Source organism: Aptenodytes forsteri, unplaced genomic scaffold (genome assembly GCF_000699145.1).
Source record: "Aptenodytes forsteri isolate BGI_AS27 unplaced genomic scaffold, ASM69914v1 Scaffold53, whole genome shotgun sequence".
NCBI classification, from domain to species: Eukaryota; Metazoa; Chordata; class Aves; order Sphenisciformes; family Spheniscidae; genus Aptenodytes; species Aptenodytes forsteri.
The window spans coordinates 3434986-3457398 of NW_008795909.1; the positions used below are offsets into that span (position 1 = coordinate 3434986).

Consider the following 22413-nt stretch of genomic DNA (forward strand, 5'->3'; position numbering starts at 1 on the left):
ATCACTAAAAGACAGGCGCGGGGGGGTGGGGGAAGAGAGAGAGAGAGCGCGCGCACACGCAATCCTGAAAGGCAAGCCTCAATCAACATCTCAGGTCTGCCTAATTCTATCAGCAGAACTTCTCAAAGACTAACCCAAAAAAAAAAGTAGAGGATCTTGCAAGCTTTGCTTGTGAGAATAAAGCACAATGGCTGGTAATTTCAGCCTTTAGAGTGATTCCTTAGGGTTTTTTACCCTGGATCTTTTAGATGTTTTAGATGAAGGAAAACCCTTTTCCTTCTGTGTCTCTTAAAAGCATATAAAGGGTAGTGAGCCCCATACCCGTACTGCTACAGTGCAGCTTCGGTGAAGGAGCCAGAGGAACATTACATAAAACTCTGGTCATACAAGTCAGCGTTTCTGCCTGCTGAACAACAACAAAAAATCCTAAAATCAGCTGCCTGGACTGACACAGAAGATTGAAAAGTATCCTACAGATGAGGCTAGGGTATCACTGCCTGTCAGAAAGGCAGGGAGTTGTCCTGCTGCTGCCCGCAGCTTGGCAGGCGGGAGATCACTCTACAAGAATCCTGCAAGTTGCTTTGTAGGAAAGGGGGCTAGGAGCAGGCGAGGGGGGGCACAAGACACGAAAAGCAGAAGCCAGCAACTGTATCACATCAGCAGGAGATGCTCCCTACATAAGTGTCAACAGACAGCTGCTAGGACTACAGAAGAAAAGCTAATTCCGTCATACCAAGCAGGAAGACAGTAACAAATGAAGTCCAAGACAGCTACGGGGAAGCTGAGTAACAGACCAGCTTCACTACAAACCAAGAGCGTATTCTCTCAATTTCTAATAGCCAAGGATTTCACCACCTGTAACAAATTTAACTCCACAAGATATGGGATTAATAGCAGTAATATTTTGCGAATGGATGACTGAGGAGCAAAAGGACTAACCTATCATCAGGTCTCAGTGACTACAGGCAGGGACCTGATGCACGACCTCCTCAAGTCCTGGGCTAACCCTGCTTACAGAAATGCAGCAACCAGTTCCCAGAGATCAGCTCTGGAGTACTAAAGTTGAGATCTGCAGCAGTGCTTCTGTTCCAACAGATAAGGACTCCTACCAGACAAGAGAGTAACTGCAATCAACAACGACAACAAAAAGAACAGCTTCTTAATACCAATTAAGTATACAGAACTAAAATACACTGGTATGGAAGAAGCTACTCCATAATACAACCCACTGAAGACGTCTTACGATGAATTCTTTGAAAGAAGTTAACTCTTAAATAAAAATACAAACTTACTTTGTACCTCAGGAACAGATCCTGATCCAACATTGACAGGACTTAGAACCACTCCAACGATCAACATTTTAAGTTATATGCTCCTATTTCCAAGGCAGAGCAAGAAGTTGAACTGCAGCAGAAGCAACCAAACTCTTGTGACATCTCTCTGTAGCATTTGTCCTCAACTACCAACAGGAGATGGATGAGAAGGTGCTTAAAGATAAACCAGATTGTATGTCTGTGAAGCTAACATCAGCTCCGCAGAAGGATAACTGAAAAAACAAATCTTCCCTTTGCTGTTAGATTCAAAGAGATACTGTTTCAAATGCATTAGAGCTACTCCTAGGCCATCTCTTAATTAGGCTGCACAAAGCAACACAAAAATTAATTCCAACAAGTCATTTCCTACCTTGCCAAGCTACATTACTTGGCAGAGAAGTGATGCAATAAGAAGTCATTACTCAAGAAAATTAAATTCTATTTATTCATATGGCCTTGAACATAGCACATTCAGTAATTTGGAGATTCCTATGCAATGTGACATAGATTTGTATGTATTTCTCTTTCTTTTTGTATTGTTTCTAAATGAACATCCTAAACATCTTGAAAACAAATATAAAATGCAAGCTCAATAATGCCTTTGGCTTCTTTTTAAACTAGTCATTCCAAACTACCATCCTCAGACATGCAAGTATTATTCTCCTCCTCGCAGTGTGAGATACGGGAGAAAGGGCAAGTCACGCAATATAAATAAAAACACAAAACACTGACAAATTCAATAGGTTTGGAGTGGGGTTTTCTGATGCTAAGTTCCAAAACAAACAAAAAACCCAACAAAACCAGCTACTACATTTGGTTTTATTTGCTCGTGAAGTAATATTCTAAGAGATATCTCAAAGAAAGTTGCCTTGCAAATTGACATTTCTGAAAGTGTAAAAATCCCCTTTTTGTCTATCTCATTCTTTAAGGTCACTAAATCCAGACCATTTGGATAATAAAGTTACCAACTTAGTTCCCTATTTATCTAATTAAAACTTCTGTACAGCTCATATGGAAAATTTGTCTACAGCTAAAGAACAACTGAAGTATAAAAAGCAGCTGCAGGGAAATGATGTCACTCGTACAGCGTTACTGCAGGCAGAGCTGGCTGTCAGCATATTGGCACCAGGAAGATCCTCATTTATTGTTAATCTCATCTTTTGAGCCAAATAACCTATTTAAAAAACCAAAACAAAATTATATGGATCTTTCAGTGAAATCCTACTCTCACTGAAGCATCAGTGGTAAATTTGCAGCAAGATCATGACTTCAAGCCTGGTATTTTGTACAGAACTGGTCCACTTTTATCAGCAAGGATATAAGGATGATTCTTTAGCTGCTTTCACCCACCAAAAACACAGGCTGCACAACTATGCAAAGCAGTTTCTGTTCTCTCATGCACAAAGAGAGATTAAGAGGACCTCATTTTGCTAATTTTGACTGTTACTTATGTAAATGCGAGTGATGAGAAGACAGGCATCGTTTTGTTCCAGCAGGTAGCTCACATATACACAGCCATCACCTTCAATGCACAATTCTGTCACCAAAAGGCACTTGTGGCCAGGTACTACTTTCAATTCACAAGCCAGTTAAGCATACATTCTCTTAATTTTTTGCTCTACAGGGTCATGCACGCTGCCATTTGGGCCAAAGGTGACCGCAGAGGAGATGCCCTCCCTCTTTCCAGGAGACTCTCCTCCATCAGGAGGGAGCGGGGAACAGATACTTCTTTTGCAGTCCCGGAGGACAAGGATTCAGGTTCAAGTCCTTCACCTGAAGTTCCCTAGCAATGCTCCAGCAGGTTACAGATCTGCATGCAAATCCTATGACAAGCCAGTTCCTAGCAGCCCTATTTGTAATAAGCGAGCATCACCTCTTGGCTGCAGTGTCTTCTGTAGTTTGTCCTTCAGAAATAAAGGGCTGCCTCCCCTCCTCTCTCATATAACGAGGCAATTGTAAAACGAACAATATAGGCAACTGCTAATGCTTCAAGACGTTGCACTCCTTCGTTAACGGTAAAATATGATCAGAAAACAAACACTTTCCTACAGCTTTTCAGAGCGGTTTAAAAAAACCCCTAGAATTCACATCATAACATATTAGGATGAAAGGATGTAAAAATCTAACATATGCTTATTTAACTAAGTGCATTACAAAAAACCCCCCACCCTATTTCATAGCACCTACACATCTGCTGGATCTGCATTATAACTATGGTGTCATAACCTGGAAACAAGTTTAACAAATTTTTATACACAAACATTGTGCGTAATGCACAAACGTTAGACAAAATAGCTCTTCCCAGTCAATTTCAGACTCCTTACTATATGCACATACGCTCAAAAGTTTATCATATTTAATTTTTAATGGAAATGTATAAGTAAAAAAAATTTTTTCCCCCTCAAAATTCAACTGTCACCTTTTTGCTCCTAGATCGTAGACCATACTTGAGTATGACTCTAGCGCCCCAATTAAGTATTAGTTTTGGTACTGTCAACACAATACCATAATGCAGATTCAATAAGTAAGAGCACCCTACATTTCCTCCATAAACCCGTCACACGGAGTGTCTCGAAATCCTGAGCCTACAAGTCTATTTTAAAACTAAATCTTTGAATACGTTTCATTGACATATAACAGCGATGAGCAAACTACAAGCATATTGTAACCAAGCTCAAATAACTTATCTGGTAAGAACACACTTGCTGATTGAAAGCGGTTACTAAACATCAGACATAAAAAGATTTAGCAATAATGCAGAGCAAATAGAGAGGCTCTTCAAAACTAATAAAAATTTTATTTTCATGAAATAATGTCAGCAAATTTCTCCAAACGTTTCGCATTCTTTTACTCACACATTTCACATTGCTTTACTCTTCTTGGACTTACCCTGTGCATGAAATTATCTCTTTTCTCATAGCTGCTCACGTTTTTCCCTCAAGTAATTAGCAAGCTACATCCCCTTTGACAGAGGGATACTAACAAGCTCCTACAGTTTCCAGTAGGACAAGGAATCCAAAGCTACTAATAGCAAACAAGTCATTTAAGCAAAAAAAGGATTACGAAGGCTCGTTGCAAGAGGCTGGAAACTCACCCGTATTTCAGATTAAGGCTTTCTGAAGAGCTCTTTTGTAATGAATTTTGACTCCATTTTACAAAAATTTCATTGTTTTCTTTTAAAAAACAAAATATTGATTTGAAAATCTATTAATCATTTCTTCTTTTTGAAAATAACTAAGTACTAGAAAGACGGAGAAGTGTTTTCCAAAGGGAAAATGACGGAAACATTAGTTTTGTAACAAAACCTCCCTCCCGAGATCTCAAAGTTTAAAGAAAACAAAAGTCACACAAACTTTTCAAGAAAGGTTTCCCATTCTTCACTACCAGGACACCAAAATAAGCTGCAAATCAAGCCAGAGCACAGCTTATTTGCAAAATTTCATTGCCGAAAAACCCTATAACCATGTCCCTGTTAAACAAAGGGCATTTAGATGAGCGAGAGCTCCTAAACAGAAAAGCAGAGACACCGGCGTACCTTGAGGACCTCCATGGGTACCTGGGTGGCAGGGGGCAGGCTGGTGGGGACGCTGACGTTGATGGCAGGTGTCTGGCTGACGGGTACTCGCTGCTGCATGAACTGGGCTGCTTGCTGCTTCTGCTGCTGCTCCCGACGCTCCTGCTCCTGCATCTGCTCACGCATGAGCTGCTGTCGTAGCAGGATTCGTGAGGTCATGCTGGAGGAGCTTAAGGGAGGCTTGGAAGCGCCAGGATGCTCGGAATTGCTGTGGGAAGACCAGAGAGAGACGGCTCAGCTTCCACAAGTGGGATCACGGCTCCAGCGGTCAGAGCTTGCAGAATGACACCGGAACGTGGGGTGGGATGGGTGAGGATACGCTGCACCACGCGAGGAGGAATTCGCAGCCGACCTACTTCAGGTACTCAGCAGCCACATTAGGCTGCCTTAACTTGACTACAGCTAACCATTTCCAAACGCCAATATCCAGCTGTAAAGAGCTATTTGCTGTTTCAATTATTACAGCAAGCATCCACGAGAAAAACAAATGCTTTTATAGATAGCAGCAGGCACTCATATTCCTTTTTTAAAAAAGTAATAAAGGGCTGTATCAAGTCTAATGATAGGTATAGATAATAATCCAGGTCTAATGATCTAGCTCAAAAATAAACAGATAAAATAAATCTACCTCTCCCATGAAAGCACAACATAACAAAGTTCAGTTATTTTCTGCAAAATACTACCTCGGGGTTGGACTTGCTGGTGGTGACACTCTTCATAGCTAGAAACCAGACCCCAAAAAAACCAAACCCAACTCCCACTTCAGACCTAACAGCATCTTCCGAGCGCAGTGAGATGCAAGAACAGGCAGAATAAACAACAATAACGGCTTTATTCAGTCCCACTTTATAAAGCCTATCAGGCTGGCCCTGAGCTAGCACACTGCACTGCTTCACCACCTAAGAACTATTTCTAAGCCCTTGGCAAGCAGAGCTTCCTACCAGACAGCATGGGACAAACCATGGGACTTTACTACGGACTGCAGGAATACCTTCTGAAGCAACCCATCATTTTGTTAGCCCTCAGAACTAAAATCCATTTATAAGACATTTCTGTAGCATAAGGCAGAACAATTAGGGTACGTAAACACCAAGCTGCACATCCTTCAAGGGAAGGATGTTGGAAGTGGGTAAGAATACATGACTCCATATAAGAAAGAGCTACAGTGCATATAATTCAGGATATTTGGTTTCTGATTCTGACTGCTGCAGCTGATTGCCATCAGCCCATGGAAGGAAAGGGCTCATTAGTCTATCATGATGCAGGGCCCTGCCTGGGGAAGCCAGCAGTAACCCTCCCACCCTAGGAGACTGCTCCTGCAAACCCCACCTCTGGCTCCAGTGTTTAGGTGCTACCTGCAGGATGCTGACGGGACAGCTTGCAAAGGGGTCCAGGAGCCAGCATTCCTTCCAGGTCTTCCCTGGAAGCTGCGGGCACCAAAAGCTTGTGCTTGGCCAACCGGAGCCAGCGCTGCTAGAAGTTTTCTGGCTTTGTTTAGGACTGATGTTGAAAACAGTTCAGAGTAGAAACGAAAAAGGAGAACCCACACTTACTCCCCCGAGAGATCAAACTCTGCTTTTCCAGAGCACACATTTTGGGGGCAGGGAGGGAGGGAGGGGACCATCTTGCTATTTAAGACCTGTCAGGTTGAAACATTCACAGAGACACTGATCCTTTTGATAAAACAAGAGAAAACCTTTGTGGTGAAACTAATGCAGCTGTGGAATAATCGCACTAATTAGCTGCTCAAGACAAGTCATTGACTGTGATACTTGTAAAAAACACCACCCTTTCAATTAAGGGTGAAGCAATTCTCACATCTAAACCCAGCAGTGTGTTTCCTGGCTGCACATCTGAACCACTCGCACCATTTCCAAACCAAGGACATGCTTTATTTCCATCACCAAGGTAGTTATAGAGACAGTGGTCTCCCAATTTTTTTTGATCACGCACTGCTACCAGGAAAAAAAATGTTTGAGCATGCACCCCAATATATGTATTTTTTTTTATTAATTAATTACATGTATTACTGAAGCGCTAATATTTTCTTCCTGCCCACCAATAATATTGCACACCCCACTTTGGAGACCACTGTAATAGATGAGAAAAAAGAGGCACTCAAATGCTGCTTTTAAGGAAGGATTCATTCTCCTCATGTTGAGGAAAAGCTTATTTTGTATCGCACTAAGAAGGATTCTCCTTCGTGTGCTACTGGCATTTTTTTATAGATACCTAATGCTGCAAAATTGCTAACCTAGCAGTTCCTCCCACCTTCTTTCATTTTGAACTGTTTCTCCGCCTACCAAAGCCAAGTGTGCTGAAAACCATCTCAGAACCACCTTCCCATATACTAAAATTTGGGGGAATGCGAAGGAGAAGGAAGGAGAAATTATTTCCACGGCACTTCAAAGAGCCCCTGCCAGGGAACCTCATCTTGCTCACGCAGTTACTGTACCTGCTCACACCAGCAACTCAACAACTGTCCTTACAGCTTCCTGCAGGCGATTCAGGGGTCTACTGTTGATAAAAAGTGGTCAACAAAAGCTTCAAATATTGTGTTTTTAAAAGAAACAATAATCCCAGAAAATGATGTTCCGTCAAATTCTTCCCCAAAGGACAGAAACTCTTCTAGGTTTTATTTCTTTTGTAATTCTGCTCAATATTCTAGTTATTCACTGGAAAAAATGGCTTAGATGTAATTAGGTAGGTACTGCAAGGTTGGGCAATGTACTTTTTAAACAAGTATCAAAAGAAGAGCAGACACCAGCAAGGGGAAGAAGAGTCTGATCTTATCCACACCCAGAACATCAGATTTTGGTGGCCAGATTAGGGGGAAGAAAGAGCTTGAGAGGAGATTACTGACTGTCTTGTTCATCCTCATTTCAAAGGAGAAACCAGAAACCAGCATAGCTACAACAGAGCCGCGAGCTCAGCAGACACATCGTTCTCTGATTTGTGCACGTTATAATTTTACGCAGTATAGAGGCGCACAAGCCGCCAGAAACCAGCGTAGCTACAACAGAGCCGCGAACTCAGCAGACGCATCGTTCTCTGATTTGTGCACGTTAGAATTTTACGCAGTATAGAGGCGCACAAGCCCTGGACGCAGGCAGCGCTGGCAGCAACGTGCTGCCAGACCGCAGCTACTGCTGTCAACGCATTTGAGTTCAAATAATGCTTTTATCTGGGATAAAAGCTGCTGCACAACACCTGCCTGCCTGACCAGATGCTCCTGTCACAAGCACTGCGAAGGAAAACTGGACAAACACAGGACCTGCCATGCAGATTTCCCGTTCTTCATCCCCTGGGGGCTGTAAAGCTGCTCCCGCGGGCAGGGCAGTCTCACCACACCAGCACTCTCTCCACTCACCAGGAGTGGCACTGATCAAATGTGGAAAACTGTTTGAAACTTTGGTATCTCATCCTCTAAGCCTGTCCTATGCACAACACGGACCGTCCTCCCGCCCAGCTTCCCCTCCCCACTGCGTCTGCTCCTCTTCTCAACTGCAGGACGCTCTGCGCAAAGCTCCGAGGTGGAATGGAAGATGGTTTGGGTTTCATCACCATGTACCCTCCGGAGAGCAAACAGGAAAAGGTTTGTCAGAAACTCAGTTTTCCAATCAAAAAAGCAATTAAAAACTTGTTATGTCAAAGGCTTCATCAAGAGTGTTTTGCAAATTCATATTTTTAAAGCTTCTTGACCTTTACGTGCTGCTGCACAGGCAGATCTTCTCCCATGATCGAGCACGGTGCCATGTGCTGCAGTACGACCCAGAACCTGGACACGTGGATTCAAAACTCTCATACATGAACTGATTCACCCCTGGATTATGTAGAGTTGCTAACAGAGCCCACACACTCACACAACTGATACACGATGCGATTTAGATACTTCCTGCAAACACGGTTTATGGATACCATTTAATTGCAATAAATGAAACCGACTCATCCTTTTAATTGACATATGATTAAACCAGTTATCCATTAGCAGTCTAGTAAATATAGTGTAATACAGACTGAGAGTTATTAGTTATGAGTGTCATGTGCCAATCCAATTAATCATGAAGTGATAACATTTTATTAAATAAGTTTAAATTACATATCTTTTGCACAGATGCCTGGGAAATGTTAGTTACTGCATACATAAGTTATAATGCAGATGGCCGTTGCATAATAAAAGGCAACTGACCAGATTAAAATCAAGTTTGATTTTGTTGCCATCAACTCAAGAGATTACAGAGCCCATACCTTTTAGAGCCTAATCTACCTTCCCAGATGTGTACTGATTATTTTATCTCTGCCTCCTTGGGCAAAAAGACAAACTGGTCTTTTGTTGGTCGGTTTTGTTTTCAGATTCTTATAAATTGATCAAACAAGTTCTCTGGTTCACATGCATTATTTATATGAGTTGTCTGGTTTGCAAACATTATTTTGCATTAGCTATGTATTCGTTAAGAAACTTCTCCGGAGATTTTGAACTGGAAAAAATTATTTATTGAACTCAGCTTTGCTTTTTAATTACTGTTTTAGAATTTATTAATTTTTTTTAAAGGAAAAAGAAAAGCCTCCAATGTAAGGTTTCTCAGACAAATTACAAAAGTTAAAAAACAGACCAACTCCTCAAACGCAAAGCTTCCTCAAACAGAGATGAACAAGAATCAAATCAAATGCATTTAAAAAAAAAAAAAAAAAGAGCTTTCAAAACCACTTGCTCTGGGCAGGATCATCTACCCTGCTCTAAGCAGAGAAATGGCACACAAGAGGGAGGCTGTTGCTCTTCTCTGTGCATGCCAACTGTTTGTTAATGGGTTAGTCCACAGAGAAATCAGCCAAGAAAAGCAGATTTAGCACCTCAAGAAATCCACTGAGCTGCACCAGATCTCAGAGGTCAGAGGTGAGAAATAACATGGGATTTAAATGCTTGTGTTTCATGTCTTACCCTTATCCCATTCATAATTATTTATAGAGAAAAGAAAGGCATCCACATTTGAAGTATCTGACATTAGCATAAAACTATCTTGATCTTTAAAGCAAGCAGATGAGAGGTTGCCAATGTTACAACTCAAATACTTGGCCTGACCTCCAGAAGACATTACCAGAAGACACCACCGCACAGCTCCCCTTCCAACACCCCTCCTGTTCAATGACCACTAGTTTTTCCTCAAAACTGAAGTTTATTTGTCCAGATCCTGTTTTCAGTCTCTCTACCAAGCAGTAAAACCTCAAGAAACTTTTTGTTGCTAGTACTATATATGTGGCTGAAGCAACAACACTTCTAGCAGCATCTAACCTGCCAGCCAGCATCGCTGCTTGCACAGAGAGGGGTGACAGAAAATGGAAGGATACCAAAAGAAAAAAAAAAATAAATGCAAGAGGGAGACAAGATTACCCCCCAAAAAGCCAAACCCCAAAACAAAAAAAAAAAAAAAACTACAAATAACAAAAAAGCCCCCTATACAATCTCTTCTCCCCTATCTTCAGCTAAAGCAAGGGATTCTAAGTACAAGAAAACTACTAGGGCATTTTCCCTGGAGCACTTTGTACTTCATTCCTAAAATTTAATAATTGATTGTGGGTTACAGCGATGCTCGACTCACCACGCCAACTGGCTGGCGCTGCTTGAAGTATCAATGTTAAAAAAAAAACCCAACAGTTGGCACCTTTGTACGTCCTTTCTTGCCAAGGACAGAGCAATTACATAAACGGTGTGGAGACCTTTATCAGCCTGTATAATAAAGCAAGGACTATGTTTCAGGCCTCCATATGAAAGGTCTCCGCGTTTGAAGGTTACATGTTTAAAGAGAGACACTGCCTGCTGTTACATTTGCTCTATCATCAAGGTAAACATTTTTCTGTCCTTCAGAGCTTTCTTATCCTGACCTGCACCAGCTTAGAGCTGCTCTCCTGCAGCAGTGCCACTTACCCTACCCCGCGGGCTGCACCCGTAGAACAACCCGCAACCCAACGGGCGTCCATCCATCTACCCGAATGCATTGTGTGTACCTGGTCGGCAGGGGGAAGGAGGAAAAAAAAAAAAAGACAAAAAACCCTCAAACATCCACCATGCAGATCTACTACCCAGGAGTTAAGGGTTGAATTACAAATCGAATTAATTCAGTGGCTACACTTGTCTCAAAAAAAAAAAAAAACAAACCAAACAACCCAACCACTAACAAAAAACAACCACACAAGCAAAACACTTAAAAAAATTCTTAGCTGAGGATTAAATTAAGTAGTGTGCACCATTTAGTAGTTTTCCATTTTTCTTCCTGTCTTTAAAACACACCTTCACAAGCTGCTGAACATAATGCTTTCTGAACTTAATGAAAACCTCTCTCATGACCCAGGAGCACTCAGTAAATAATTATTAAGCTCTGGAGGTGGCTTTTGCATGAGTGTTGACTTAATAAAATGCCGTAAGTTGATCTGCTTGAATGCCCATTTACTTGGGGACACAGCTTGCAGTATAGCTTGGAAAGCTTGATCACCACCAGATTAAGGAACAAGGTAAAACTAAAGAGGTTCAATCTAGAAGCTGCAAAGGTCACGTTTTACAATCCTTTACTACCTTTCCTGTTAAAAGGAAGATTAATAATTGCAAGCTGAGCGTATCCTCAAAGACTTCTATATAATAATCGCTATAACGCACCTTTACGCCTAAACTGAACCTCCATTAGCCCAAATGTGTGTCTGACATGACGTTTCAGAAGGAGATATATATATGTATATATATTTATAATTTTTTTTAAACATGGAGTATTTCGTAAGTCTTCCCCTTCCGAAAGTCACCATCATTATCTCAGCTCCTGTAGCTCTGCAGAAGACAGTGGCCAGCTCCCAAACATGGTATTTTTAACTCCCAGAACACAACCTCCATCACAACAAATCAATCACACAATCTGCTCACGGTGCTGTCGCTCCGGGAAAGTGCCACTTACAGACAGAAGCTGGGAGCAGGGCATGAGCGTCTGAACTCTAACAGCTTCCATCTTCCCCCCCCCCCCCCCCTTTTTTCCCACGGTTTTTTTTTGTCCCCCCCGGGGGGATGCACAGGTGAAAGTCAAGCGGTGTCCCGGCCGGCTGTGTCTCTAGGGGTGGCTCCAGATAAGGACCTGGCAACTCCAATCCCCACGGAGCAGCAACACAGGCAGCGGTGCCCGGCGCCTGCCGGCACTGCAGACCTGTGCAATCCAGCACCTACCGAGGAGAAAAGAAGGGGGGGGGGGGTTGAGGCAGCCACACACAAGGTCTTCAGATATCACGAAAGGACTCCTAAAACAGCCCAGAAGTTCAGAGTCAGCATCTCGCTACATCTTGCCTCACCTGCATGAGCGTATTGCACAAACTCCTGATGGACACAGCCCGGAGCAAAGCGTGGGTCTGCAGCAAGCACAGATAAATGCCCGGCACTACCACAGGGCTGAGCGTGATCCTCAGACCCGCGCCCAGGCAGCTGTACCACCCTCGCCGTCCCGCGGACAGACAACCCGCTGCAGGTCTGGGAGAAACAGAAGACACGGGCTGGCATTGAAAGCACTTCTCCCATTCATTAATTAAAAGGGGTGTGATCAGGCCATTAATGCCATCAGAGGAGTGGATAAGGGCTGTCTGTAACGGCACAGTTTTCTCACGATCTTTATCGCCAGAAAGACGAAGGGAAAGGGTGGGTGCAAGACAAATTTGTTTCCTGGGACATAACTCCTTCACATTCAAGGTTCACCTAGGTGAATCTCCACCTAGGAGCCACTGGAGGTGCATCTCACAAGAGCTAGACGTGCATCTGTAACGGTACGAAGACTCGATGTGATGGTGTACGCACTGTTTCCCTAGTTTCACCTCCGCTCAAAACAGGCTGAATCCCTCAGGCAGAAAAGGAGCAGGCAGGTGAAGACACCTACACACACAAATACCTCAAGCTCTCAAAAATGTTCTGTGAAGAGTTAAAGGAATTTAAAATGTAGCCGACTGCATTACTCAATAGTGGTTTGGTGCTCTTCCTCAAACTTTCAAAGCCATCACAAACTTAGAGAAGATACTACAAAAAAAAAAAAGAAAAAAAAAAAAGGCATGAGGTGGATTTGTCTTTCACTTGAAAGCCTGACCAGTCACCTTGTCAAAGGCTTTTTGAACCATTTTTCAGACACCACATCTATGGGTACTTCCCTCTCTAAAGAGCTCTACACATATCTGCAAAACAAAAAGCCAGATAGCTAAAACAACCAAGAGGTGATAAAAGAAAAATCGAGGAGATAACACTCCATTAACAACCTCTGTAGTTCTTGATTTTGTAATACAGAATTTACCTTCTTTTATCTGGGTAAATAGAGGAGATAACACTGTCGCTGAGAGGGAAGATGACGTATGATCACCGCACTTTTTGATACTTTGCAACAACGTAGTGCCCAGATCTGACTCCACATCACCTTTCCATCATATCTTGGTTTGGAAATTATCTATCACTTACAGTCAGATGGCAAGTTTATTCACAGAGGCAGCCCTGCAGCAAACAAGACTGGACCGTGTTGTGCTCACAACTGGTACCCGTCATCCACACGCTCAGAGCCCCTCCCAGCCAAAAAGCCACTGCGCTCCTCCAGGCTTACAGTGACCCAGCAATTCCCAGCCTAAACCCTTCCGCTCATCCGAGGTTTTCTGCTTACTGAACTCCACTGTTACAGCACTATTCAAAGCTTTCCAAAGACGACGAGGCAGCTCAAAGCCTCATCTGGTGCAGATGACATCCTCGCTCTGGTATGCTGAGCAAACAGGATCTTAAGGAGCAGAAGGGAAAGTGTTTATGGAAGATTTGCTTTAAACGATTAAGAATCCTAAACAGTCATCATGAAAACCACAAAGCGAATTCGGTGCTCGGTATGTGATGGGTCTGTGTTATCAGCATGTAGGACTTGCTCATTACAGTGAATACTACGTGCAAGGGCAACAGACAACCCTTAACACCTTACTGCAACAACTCTAACATTAAAATAATCTTGGATGGATATTATGCAAACCTTCACTTCAATCTCTAGCCACAGCTCTAGCTGTTCATTACAGGACCTGATCAGATCAGGGAGTGTCTTTCAGCAACTTCACAGTCTGGAGAGTTGCTTTGTTAGAAAGAAGAAACCAATTCCTCAGCATCCACACCGTTTAAACAAACTTCAGTTTTGGAATCCTCAAGCATTGCTCATATTTCTTCTACATTTTTGGCTATTTGTGGAAGAGTTATTGGGGCAAAGAAGATTGTTTTACTGTGCAGGCTGAACAACTTGGGGGGAAAAAAAGCCTTTACTCAGCAACAAGTTACTTTACCTACCATTTGCATATTTACACTGCAATTGCGATCTGCAATTGCAGGACAGACGTACCAGTCTTGCTGCCTTGGGTATTCACAGCACAGACAGGAAGGTGGGATAAGCTCCAGATGTCCACCTAAGAAAGCATTAGTGATGTTTACAAACTTGCTAATTGAGGCCAAGAGAAATGACAGTCATTCACTGGAGGAATTGCCCAACTGCAGACAACTACAGAAGAGATGGCCTTCAGTTCCTTGCTTAGGCCATTCAATGCGACCTACAACATTCCTGGCATGGGGTAATCCCAAACCAAGGCTCCTGGAGAAAGCAAACGCCAGCAGTCCATCAGGTAGCGCTACTACGCTACCACAGGATCCAGCAGCATCCTCAGTACAGCCACATCCAGCAATAAGGTCCCTCTGTCCCCAGGTACCTCTCCGAAATCCCAACCGCTCCCAGTTCAGGGATTTCCCAAGACGGGTATGGTTTCTGTGTGCTTACAACCTTCGGGTGTACGCTGTGGGTCATGTCAGAAGACCTCAGGGTCTGCTCTGCAGCTGGCACAGGATGGCTGGGGTAGGTCAGTGCAAGTTTGATTAGAGGATCTCTTCACCCGTCATCCAACAGCTGTAAACTCTATTTTAAGTTCATGACATCTATATGAACTGCAGTCTTTCAAAGAAATATTTAGTATTGATTTAAAGGCTGGAGTACTGGGTAATTGGCATCTCCAGGGACTGTTCTGGCAATTCCCCCTCCACCCCCGTAAAAAAAAAATCTGCACCTTGTTTCTAGCCAGAAACTGTTTATGAACACCAGGGAAAGGGAAAGAGGAAAATAATTACTTAAACTTAGGGTCACATGTAAATAAAAGAAATAACAAATCAAAAACATGATACAGAATGAAGTCTCATTCAAAATAAGAACATGCAAGCAACATTTATACTTTCTGATTTCAAAGCGTCAAAATATATACAAAAAGATCCTCCTCAATCTATTCATAAGTCCTAACAACTCAAATACAGCCCTGCTTAATTTCATTTTGCCATCACCCTGCTGTCCCACATCTGTCTGATGTTGCTTCTAAAAAGCATAAGCTCTTCTCAAAAGAAGAGACGTCAGGAAAAATCCTCAGAAACAACTTTATGTAACCAAATAAATTCTTAAAAATTAATACAGCCGCTGCAGTTCTAGAAAAAGCCTATTTTGAAGTAAAACTATTCAGCATGCACCATGTTTTGCACTGTTTCATGACAACTGAGACATGCTGTCTACGTAACTTGCTGCAGGAATACCACTTCATACTTTTCAAAATACATTACAGATATTTGTTTATTGGGGGAGGGGGGAAGAATGGACAACCAAAAAGCAGCCAACTCAAAAATATTTACAAGCCTTTTTGTTAGACCCTCTTAATCTCTTCTGCACTGCCAGAAGCATAGCACTTGAATAGCTATTTCTGTTCAAAGCTATATTTGTTGTGGAACTACTGCAAACTCCTGAATCATGTAAATAGAGGCAAGAGCCAAAAAAATGTTTCACTGGACTTGAAGTTCACATCTGCCTTAGTTACTAGGGGGGGGAAGAAAAAAAAAAAATATATAAAAGCAGGCGCTTAGTTTATAACCAGTAAATCCTGCAAAGACTACAGTTAATCATGAATTCTCGCAACAGGGTTTTGTTTAAGCTGGTTTATTTAGCATGCGTGACCTTGGCAAAGTACCTGCGGGAGCACCCACCATTACTGTGGAGCAGCAATTCACACCTTCTGTTATTTTAGGCTACAGCAGACGACTAGACAGTGCTACATTACTCAACCAGGTTTATAAACTTGCAGCAAAGTCACCTGGAAATGATGTACAGTTCCAGACTTGCTGGAGCCCAGCAGCCGACAGTATTGCTGTCCCTAAAAAGCCGTATTATAACAACTCTCAGCCTGGATTTGGTAGCAGCTGCACGTTTCTGCAAAACAAATGCTTGGCAAACGTGCTGCTGGGAACAAAATGACCCTCCCGTTTCTTTAGCTTCTCGGTTGAGAAGGGTTAGCACTAGAAACCATCTCCTCACCTCGACCTACCACTTTGGATGCAAACTTCACCTTCTCTTCACTCACCTTCTGCTATTCCTCCTGATCCTCCTCCAGCAGGAAGAATCCCCAACATTCCCAGTATGCTGGAAACTATGAAAAGCCCCAAAACACCAACAAAAACCCATACAGGTGCTTGATCCCAACTTCCCACAGATTTCAAAGAGCTACTACTGCAGGCAGGGACAAATTCTACCAAGTGGTCTTGGGCACTGAACTGTAGAAGAGGTATTACAGGTACGAGGACAAGCAGCATATTTTTGGATGAGAATGGGACATCGTAGGTGGATTAAGGAAAAACAAAGAATGTTTCCCTCATTATCCACAAAAAAAATCTGGATTAAATCGTAGTGGCCTGTTTTTGCCATACAACCATTGGCTGAATTCAGAAATTTAGTAGCTGCCTGATATTGAGTCGCCAATATGTGTCTAATACACTGAAAATATTTTTCCCATCCCTTTCGAGAAGCTGCTGCATCTGCAATGGGTTTTCCAAGTATTCAGGAGGAAAAAAAATAGAAAAAAATTATCTATTTTTAGCAGCCTCCAGAACAAACAAGATGATGTTATTCTTGTTTTGTTTTTAAAAGCAGGTAATAAAATGTCTTGTCCATTTATATGTGCATTATCTACCACTTACTGTAGTTTAAGATTGCACAAATCAGTCAGAGAGAATCAAAAGATACTTTATCTTAAAAGTGTTAACCTTATATATCGTTAAACTTCTGTGTCCCTTCTCTTCGCAGAGCTATAACCTGGCTATACAATTCCTAATCTTAATAGAAGGACATATATTTGGTTTTGCCTAGAATTGACATCATAGACTACTTAAAGTTGTATTAAAGCCAGTATTAACCTCTACATGCTCCTGGGTACAGAAAATGAGCATTACTTGTCAGAATGCCAATATTATTCAATTAACACAGTCAAAGTGTTTGCAATCCTATTCACAAGTTATCAAAAAAAAAAAAACCCCAAAAAACCAAAAAACCACCGCAACACAAAAAACACAAACCCCATGCCTGGACTAGGGAAAGCCATCTTCTGCAGGATTTCTTCTTATTTTGCTAGCTCCTAGACATCTCCCTTTATACACTAGATGGAGCTTTGTCCCCTGCTTCCCCAGCCTGCTGGCTGGCACTGCACCGCGTTAGGGATCAAAAAGGGTAAAGAGGCGAAGGGTGAAACGCCGACCTCACCCCGGATAAACAGGGTGCACACAACTGCTTCAGGAATGGCACGGTACCAAGCGAGTATCTGGGCTCCCACCGTACCCTCCCTGGTCCCGCTCGCCTCCCGCCCCCAATTAATCTCTCATTCGAGCACTGTTTTGTCATTTTCAAAGAATCAAAGATTTCAACAACTCCAAATCCCAAATCATGTTGCAACTTCTGCCAGCCCTTAGTATGGCCATGAGGCACTGCCTTGAGTTCACACCACACTAAAATTACCTTGATTTTTCTCCCCTTAAAGAGGGACAGCACTTAAGCTTATTACCAGATCACACACCTGAATTGCTCGCTGGCTTTCCTGGATCCCTCTTTATATTCCCACTTATTTTCTTTCACCATAAGCTCTTCAATCTCCTCTCTAGTAACTTGAAACATCTGTACCTAATGCCTCTGCTAAGGCTCCAGACTTGGATCCGTTGACACTTCTGCGAAACAACTCACTGATCAGAGGAAAATTCCCCTTGACTTGTATCTGCTGGATTTGGTCTGTATTGTTTCAGAACACAGTTCAGGAGAAACAGCTCATCCTTCTGATGAGCTGCCACAACTCCATTAGGATCTTTCAAAGCACAACAGGATATGGTCCATCATCAGTATTTTTATGACAAAATTAAACTCAATGGGACAGAGAGGAGCCCAGGGGAACGAGTCACTCCTAATGTCACAAGTGGCCAGCACTGCAACACAAGTGTAAAAAGCAGCAGCCTCAGGCTGTATCAGGTAAGGTAATACCAGAGAGGATAGAGAAGCACTAGCGTCAGTAGTACAAGAGATCTGTGTAAGACCTTGTGGGCAAGGGCTCCTGCCTGGGCACCTCTGCTCAAGAACACGGAGCTGAAATTGGAGTGACAAGAGAAACAAGAGCCCACTTTACAGTGGGAAGCTAAAGAAAAGTTTGGCATTTTAATCTCTCAAAATGGAGGTTGACAGGGATGAGTGTTGCTGTCTATAAATACAGCAGATAAACAAACACCCAGGAGAGAACAACGCTGGCATTTCACCAAGTGATATAAACCAGCTATGAACAAGATTAGTTTGGTACCAACAGTCTCATTCTGAGAAATCCAGTCCCAAAACAGTTTCCAACTGGAGGACTGGCGAAGGAACAACTCGCTTCTATTCAGATAAAGACTCGTTGCCTAATCAAAGTAGGTCACTGTGGAAAGAAGCAGCCAGTAACGAATTACAGGCGAAGATGCCCTCCAGCCAAAGGCTCCAACGGGACAGATGCAGGACAAAGCAAACTCTTCGGCAGAGCATATAGATCTGAAGTAGCACTGGAACATAGTAGTGCACAAAACAGGAGCCGTTGTCTTCACATACATCAGCATGGCCAAACGCAATCCTTCTGGAAGGTGAGCACACTAGCTTGAACAGGCTTCTCAGCAGGTCCCACCAAAACAAAGACGCTTCTCTAAAGCTACCAGCCCGTCCGGACCCTAATGAAACATTCCTCATATCATCTGGCACACTGGGTCGGCTGGAAAGCGAGTGTCAGAAGTCACTGTGCTGCAGTTTCTTGGAAGTCCTCTCTCCCCCACCTTGGAGGGCACCATTGCCCGTGTCCTCTCCTTTGTTAGCCCAGCTGAGTGAGCCAGAGTTCAGAAGTGTTGAACTGAAGCAGTAAATAACACCTAAAAAACGCGACCTCTCCTTTCTAACTGATTTAGAAATACCTTGAGTGCCCATGTCACCACTTTGCAAGTAAGTGACTACAGTTTAACTGACTCCACCTTGTGTGTCTGGCTGCTACACTATTCCCCACATTCCTGCACTGAACCATGCAGAGAGCAGAGGGGTCCAGTGCTTCCTTAATTTGGGGCAGCCACACGTTCAAATGGAATAAATCAATGGGTAAGACTAATTTCAAGTACTAACATTAGGAAAAGGTCTGAAAATAGGCTCCAAATAAAGATCATTTTTGTAATGCAAAAGTTCCTCCAAGTCAGTATTTCTTAAATAGGCAAAAACTCCCATCAAGCGGTACAAGTAACTGACATAATAGCGCAAAAAGAAAGCTAGAGTTAGAAAACTGTGGGAGCAGGTGATGAAAAGGAGAAGCTGTTATTCATTCACACCAGAACGATCAGCCTCGGTCCCTATTTTCTTTCCATTGACCACACCACGTTATTCAGTTTAACTGGCCCACAGAGTCAGCATCAAGAAGTTTTGCCTAAATCAAATGTTCCAAGTTTCGAGCAAAAATATTTGCTTCTTTATTCAGTTGAGGAACAAAATAAAAATAGGAAAATAAATAAAAGGCACACCTACCATACTTTCTTCTCCTAGAAGGCCTCCCCTGGTTTCCAGGCAATGCCTTCCTGACCAGCCCCAGGGTACCTCTAGCAGTCCACACTGGACAGCCAAAACTGGCCAGTCAATTTAATTATTTTTTCAGGTCAACATGTTTATAACATGAATATAACTTACAGCAGACTTTGATAGAGGAAGAAAACTCACAGTCCCTTCCAGGCAGTTTGCTTTGCAAGGAGAACTAAGCCAATTTACCTTCAAAAGTCTTAACACCACACGTTCATTTGCCCACCACTTTCTGCCATCCTGGAAAGCTGGAGCTCTCATGCTTTAAACTACCAGGCCATAGGGGCTAACCTATACAAGCTCACCTGCCCTCCCTCTCCCAATCAAAAACTGATAACCCACAGATTAGCGGTCCCCCCCAACACAAACATGAAAACAAGAAATACCTACTACAAAAAGAGACAACTTAAAGTAGACAGAAGGCACACAGAGAAAGAGATTTAATCCAGAGCAGATTTAAGAGGGACACCATTCAAAGACAAGACAGCAGCTGAAGGGTCCAACAGCCACACATCATCTGACAAAGATGCCATCACCCGTCATGACTTTCAACACAAGGATTTTGAGCAGAGCCTCTTAGGGGACTTACGTGGGGACACACAGCCTGGGCAGTAAAGACAGGACTTCAAACCACATCTCTAAATCCCAATATCATCCATCCTCTGCAGCCAACAGCCATGTGTCTTTCATTAGCCTACCTAGCATTGACAAGCAACACAAGACATAACTGAAGGTGAACCTGCCAGGCTCTTGCAACACCTACTCACAAGTTTAGCAGAGAACCACCCTTTCAGTCCATTATACCACCGTAAAAAACCCAAACCCTTTGCATCCCGTTACTGTTCAACATCGTGGACTTGCCATCCAAAATTTCCACTGAAGTTCAAAAGTGGAGCAGAGTGAAAACACCTTCACTGGCCATGTTATTTCCAGCCTGGGAAAAAGAGAACTTCGGCCTCTGGTGCCCTTTTAATGCAGTCTAATTTATTCTGAAAAAAGTAATAATTAAGTACACAAAACCAAAGCATGCAACCTGAAAAACATCCTCCTGTCTGGCAGAGCAAGCACTTTCTAAAGACACTTACATTAGCTCATGCTGCTAAAATTGTTTTTTAAAAATAATTGGGGGAAAGCAGAGACGATCTACAAAATACACAACAATGTTAAGCTGAAAATGTCACATAGAAAAATAATAAAGCAGATCAAATGCATTAGGTAATATGTTCTAATGATTAAGTCCATATACAAGTTGTTTGAAATTGAAGTCTTTAATATTTCAATGCTTACATACAAGTTTTTAAAAATCCAACAAGTATTTAGTACTACTAAAAAGCCAGCAATTAAATCTTTCCAGAATGGGATTCAAAAATTCCCTGAAACAAGAGCAAAAAAAGCCCTAGGGAAAAAAAAAAAAAAAAAAAAAAAACAATCAACATTACAAAAGCCCTAGGGAAAAAAAAAAAAAAAAAAAAAAAAATCAATCAAATTTCACCACCCATCCCACGACACGCCTCTGCAGAACCAGCACCAGGTAAATTGGGGATTGCAAAATGAGCCAGAATAATGCAGTTCCCAGGCCAAAGAGGCTTGGTTTTCAAACGGGTCCAAGACCTTGGTACCAGTGGCCTGGAAAAGGATTGCAGATGAAACGTTAGCAAGTGCCAGCAAGGGAGGCACCTTGATACCAGTGGTCTTACAAGCAATAAAACCGTGTTACTGTTACTACTTCAGGTAAGTTGTATCCTTCCTTGTTTAAGGAAAACCTCAATATACTGCCATAAAAAAGGTTATTAAAAGGCTACTGCGATTCCAGCAAATGCAGAAGATCGTAGTTTGAAAGGGTGAAAAGCCCTCTCCATGCCCATGTGGAAGTAACAGACTGAAGTTGGTAGGAACGGTCCGATTCACCTCTAGACAACCACGGCACTTCCAACACAGCCTAAGGAAAATAACTCCAGCGAATGCAGAAGATCGTAGTTTGAGAGGGTGAAAAGCCCTCTCCGTGCCCATGTGGAAGTAACAGATTGAAGTTGGTAGGAATGGTCCGATTCACCTCTAGACGACCATGGCACTTCCAACACAGCCTAAGGAAAATAAGCTGAGAGTAGTGTCCTCAAAACGAAACCAAGCCACAAAAATCCCCAAACCACTCACTAAACCATGGCAACTCCTAATGTATTACTGTAAGGACATATTACTACAGGGATAACTCATGGATAAGACCCATTTTCCAACAGCGTTCTCCTGTGCTGATGCGCTCCCCCCTGAAGAAAAAGGTACACCCCAAACCTTGGGGTAACCGGTACGTAGAGACCATGCTCCAGAAAACCTGAAGAAGTCAGTTTTGTTTGAAATTGGCCAGTTATGTTCTAGATTTAGCTGCAGCAGCTTAAAAACCTGGTTTCTAACTGATTTATCGTTTTCTCACTGCATTATTCAACAGCGGCATCATTTTATCAACTGTCCAAGTACTACCCTCCGAGAAGCAATATCCAAGAGCTTTTCTGTAATAAAGTTTTCCATCATAACTAGAGCAGCAAAACAAAAATTGATATTGGCAGAAAACTGCTAAAGTTTTCTATACCAAAGTCCA

General features: G+C 42.5%; 1 protein-coding gene across 4 annotated transcripts in view; it reads right to left on the reverse strand.

Moving 5' to 3' along the window:
* MITF (melanogenesis associated transcription factor) overlaps positions 1-22413 on the reverse strand; it is a 73617-nt gene that overhangs the window by 49198 nt on the left and 2006 nt on the right. For all 4 annotated transcript variants that reach the window (XM_009284368.2, XM_009284367.2, XM_009284366.2 and 1 more), the window contains exon 2: positions 4849-5095. In XM_009284368.2, the coding sequence (XP_009282643.1) occupies positions 4849-5046 (198 nt within the window). In that variant the 5' untranslated portion in view covers positions 5047-5095. The remainder of the gene's footprint in view (positions 1-4848; positions 5096-22413) is intronic.